Source organism: Eimeria acervulina, genomic scaffold (assembly GCF_000499425.1).
Source record: "Eimeria acervulina Houghton genomic scaffold, Eah_scaff738, whole genome shotgun sequence".
Lineage (NCBI taxonomy): Eukaryota > Apicomplexa > Conoidasida > Eucoccidiorida > Eimeriidae > Eimeria > Eimeria acervulina.
Genome location: NW_013549627.1, coordinates 12,296 through 16,577, shown reverse-complemented (window position 1 = coordinate 16,577; position 4,282 = coordinate 12,296). Strand labels below are relative to the sequence as shown.

The 4,282-nt window shown below is 48.6% G+C and overlaps 1 protein-coding gene across 1 annotated transcript in view; it reads right to left on the bottom strand.

Annotated features, from left to right (window-relative positions):
- Positions 1 to 959: 959 nt before the first annotated feature.
- EAH_00047800 (endonuclease/exonuclease/phosphatase domain-containing protein, putative) overlaps positions 960 to 4,282 on the bottom strand; it is a gene marked incomplete at both ends in the record, with an annotated part of 13,018 nt that continues 9,695 nt past the window's right edge. The window contains 5 exons of the mRNA XM_013394551.1: positions 960 to 2,058; positions 2,556 to 2,693; positions 2,928 to 3,064; positions 3,521 to 3,652; positions 4,119 to 4,171. Of these exons, the coding sequence (XP_013250005.1) occupies positions 960 to 2,058; positions 2,556 to 2,693; positions 2,928 to 3,064; positions 3,521 to 3,652; positions 4,119 to 4,171 (1,559 nt within the window). The remainder of the gene's footprint in view (positions 2,059 to 2,555; positions 2,694 to 2,927; positions 3,065 to 3,520; positions 3,653 to 4,118; positions 4,172 to 4,282) is intronic.

Sequence of the window (4,282 nt, the reverse complement as noted above, 5' to 3'; positions counted from 1 at the left end):
ATATATATATATATATATGCTTATACACCTAAACATATATATATATATATATATATATATATATATTATATGTTATTCCTGTGCAATACGTAATAACATCATAATGCTGGCGCTTCTTCCTCTTGACTCTACGACAGATAAGAACACAAATTAATTTAACTTAATTTAATTTAGTTTAATTTAAATTAATTTGTTTTCTTCTTATCTGTCTATTAATATGATGTTTCTGCTCTCTTAAAGATAAAGAAGAAGACTAACACACGCACTTAGAGTCATTGCTTGAGTGTATGTACACCGCAAGTGCAGCAGATACAACAGCAGCAGACTCTGCTTTGAACCCAAGCCACCCCACACGGTGCCTGGGATCGTCTCCAGCCCTTTCGCTGGGCGCCTGGGATCGTCTCCAGCACTTCCGCTGCCTCGTACATAAATGAAGCAACGTGTGGGGTTGCTGGCAGCTTCTTATCATGCCTCTATTAAAATAAGTTGTTGTTCTTTCATCTAGATACACTTAAACCCTAAACCCTAAACCCTAAACCCTAAACCCTAAACCCTAAGCCCTAAGCCCTAAACCCTAAACCCTCAATGCGAACGGAAAAGTGTAGAGGAAGTCTCTCTCTCAACCCTAAACCCTAAACCCTAAACGCTAAACCCTAAACCCTAAACCCTAAACCCTAAACCCCTACTGCTGCGTATCAGTCCTAACAAATATCTTATTCAAACTCTGCCGACAGAGTTTAGGGTTTGCTGCGGCCCTGAAGGCTCTACTGCGCTCCCCGCATGCAGGAAGGTTGTAGCTGTCGATGCGGTGTATAGGCAACTCCTAATAAATAGGTGAAGCCAACACTCTCCTGCTGCTGCTGCTGCTGCTGCTGCTGCTGCTACCAGCAGCAGCAGCAGCAGCAGCAAAGGAGACCGGCGTGCACAATGCGGGTCCCCGTAAGGGGAGGAAGGTGCTGCTAGAAGAACATGTCTTGAAAGTCATTTGCTTCTTTGTCCTTCGCTGCTGCTGCTGCTGCACCTGCTGTCGCTTCCGCTCCCTGCTGCTGCTGCTGCTGCTGCTGCTGCTGCTGCTGCTGTTGCTGCTGCTGCTGCAGAGAGTTCCCCGTGTCTCCTTCTACTGAAGGGGGGAGATATGACTGCGAAAAATCCAAGAGGGCCCACTCCGGTGCCTGCTGCTGCTGCTGCTGCTGCTGTTGCTGCTGCTGCTGCTGCTGCTGCTCGCGACTGAAGTTGCTGAGTAGGAGGTCAAGCTCATCTAGTGCTGGATTTGCTGCAGCAGTTTGTCTGGCAGCGCATGCAGCAGCTTCTCTAGGCCTTAGATCGCTAGCTGCAGAGACACCTGAGCCCAAAAGAGAGACAGGCGAATCTTCATTTGCTCTCGGTGAGGCGAAGGGACTGAGAAGGTTTGCTTCTGCAGCAGGATAACTAGCAGCAGCAGCAGGAGCTGCTGCTGCTGCTGCTGCAGGGGAGGAGACAGAAGCAGCAGCTTGAGAGTCTGCCCCAGGAGAGACGTGGGGTCCTTCGCTTAGTAAATCCACCTCGGTTAAGTGCAGCAAAGGAGACAGTTGCTGCTGCTGTTGAGGTGTATCTGCTGCTGCACAGGAAAGCTGCTGGACGCTGGCTTCCTCCCATTCCCTGTCATCGTCGACCTCTGCTGCTGCTGCTGCTGCTGCTGATGCTGCAGCTGCTGCTGCAGCTTCATGCGGAAGGTAGGTAGCAGCCTCTGCGCCAAGGCCTCCCCCCTCCCCACAAGGTGAGAGCAGCACATCTCCTGCCCAAGGTCTGCTGCTGCTGCTGCTGCTGCTGCTGCTGCTGCTGCTGCTTGCTGAGCCCCCCAGCACTTTATCAAAAGGGAGAAATATATCAAATACAGCAGAGACAGGTTTGTGGTCGGACGAAAAATATCGCTGGTGATGTGTGTAAGACAAACAACGCACAGGGTAGTCGCTGCTGCTGCTGCTGCTGCTGCTGCTGCTGTTGCTGCTGCTGCTGAAGGCTTCGTTGTTAGGTTCTGCAGGCGGCACTAGACGCCCACCAAAGAGCACTCGGTCACACCTGCGCAACCGCCAAACCCTAAACCCTAAACCCTAAACCCTGAACCCTAAACCCTAAACCCTTAATGCTAAACCCTAAGCCTCAATCTTGAAGGAGAAAGGAGACGGGGTTTAGATGGTGTTTGCTTTTGTTGTGTGTCTCTGTGCACACGGGCGGGTTTAGGGTTTAGGGTTTAGAGGTTTTAGGGTTTAGGGTTTCGAGGGTTTACATAGGAAGGCGAGTGTTTAGGAAGTAAGGGAAAATACGGTGTAAGAAATACAGGTTCAGGAGTTAGGGTTTAGGGTTTAGAGGGTTTAGGGTTTCGAGGGTTTAGGGTTTCGAGGGTTTAGGGTTTAGGGTTTATATTTTATGGTTTCTAGGGTTTACTAGGGTTTCGACTTTGCATGTTTAGTGTTTCTATAGACACAGCTCGTTTAGGGGTCTGGTAGGGTGTGAAGTGTATCCTATAGAGGATGTTTAGGGTTTAGGGTTTAGGGTTTAGGGTTTAGGGTTTATACCAGGCTGGGGTCCTCTTAAGATCATAGAATTGACTATTGCGTTTATATTTATAAGTCGGCCGAAATAAAATCGGGGCTTCTCTCAAAAATGAGAAAGGCTCTACGCGGTGGCGCTGATACTGCCGCAAGTTGTCGCTGCTGCAGCAACACCAGCAGCAGCAGCAGCAGCAGCAGCAGCAGGAGAGAACATGCAGCAGCAGAGAACATCCAGCAGCAGCACTGGCAGCAGTAGCAAACAACATGCACCAGCAGCAGCAAAGAATATGCAGCAGCAGCAGCAGCAGCAGAAAAGAACATGTAGCAGCATTAGCAGCAAATAAGATGCGCCAGCAGCAGCAGCAGCAGCAGCAGCAGCAAAGAGAAGAGACTGACGCTAGTAGCCGCAGCCAGTTGCTGCTGTTGAGGGCCTCAACAACCTGCTGATGCTGCGAAGTCAAACGAAAATTAAAATCGCCGCCTATAAAAACAAAGTCGTGCTCCAGCACACAAGGGCTAGCACTAGGCCCGGCCTGCAGCACAAGCAGCAGCAGCAGCAGCAGCAGCAGCATAAGCAGCACAAGCAGCAGCAGTAGTAGCAGCAGCACAAGCAGCAGCAGCAGCAAAAGTACAAGCAAAAGTTGATGCAGCAACAGGAGTGTAAGAATAACATAAAATGAACAACATTCAGCAGCAGCAGCAACAGCAGCAGCACAAGCAGCAGTAGAGTGCATGCGCTGTTAAAAAGCACCAGACAAAGAACTCCTGCCTTTAAAGACAGCATCAGCAGCAGCATCAGCAGCAGCACCATCAGCAACAGCAGGAGGATGAAGAAGAGGAGGCAGCAGCACAAGCAGCAGCAGCAGAAGCAGCAGCTGAAGCAGCAGCAGCAGCAGCAGAAGCAGCAGCTGAAGCAGCAGCAGCAGCAGCAGAAGCAGCAGCTGAAGCAGCAGCAGCAGCAGCAGCAACCCTTCGCCCCCCCAACCGACCTGAAAAGCTTGCTGCAGCACTACTTGCATTTGCTGCAATCTGTCTACGCTGTTTGTTTGACCGGACGCGAGGTGTACATTTAAAAAACAAAGAGAGACGCCTCCAATTGACAGACGAACACCGACAGCACCCTTAGCACAAACAGCAGCAAAAAAATATATATTTATATATATTTATGTCTATATTTATTTGCTTATTTATATTTATTTGCTTATTTATACTTATAATGCATTCATGAGGTTGTTTGTTTATATGCATTTATTATTTATTTATTTATTTATTTATTTATTTATTTATTTATTTTATATATAAATAGATCTACTCACGTAGATTAAAACATATATATACCCACGTATATACGCAGGTGTATATGCATGCATGCATGCATATATATGTATGCATGCATATACACCTGGTGTGCATGCATGCATACTTAGATTGCGCATGCATGCATGCATACAGGCATTCACCCACTGAGGTGTACGTACACTCATACATGTCTGCACGCATGCATGCAGGCGTACATGCGCCTGCATGCATGCATGCATGCATGCAAGTGAATATGTTGGGGCTGTTTATTGTGTGGGGTGTTCTCACTTTGTTTCCGGCGTTGCCCTTCATCCCCACCTTCACTGTTGTAGCATCCACGTCTGCAGCAGCAGCAGCAGCAGCAGAAAGAGTAGCAGTAGCAGCAGTAGCAGCAAACAGAGCAGCAGGGGCACCACGAACAGCAGCAGTCACCACCCCAGGAGCAGCAGCAA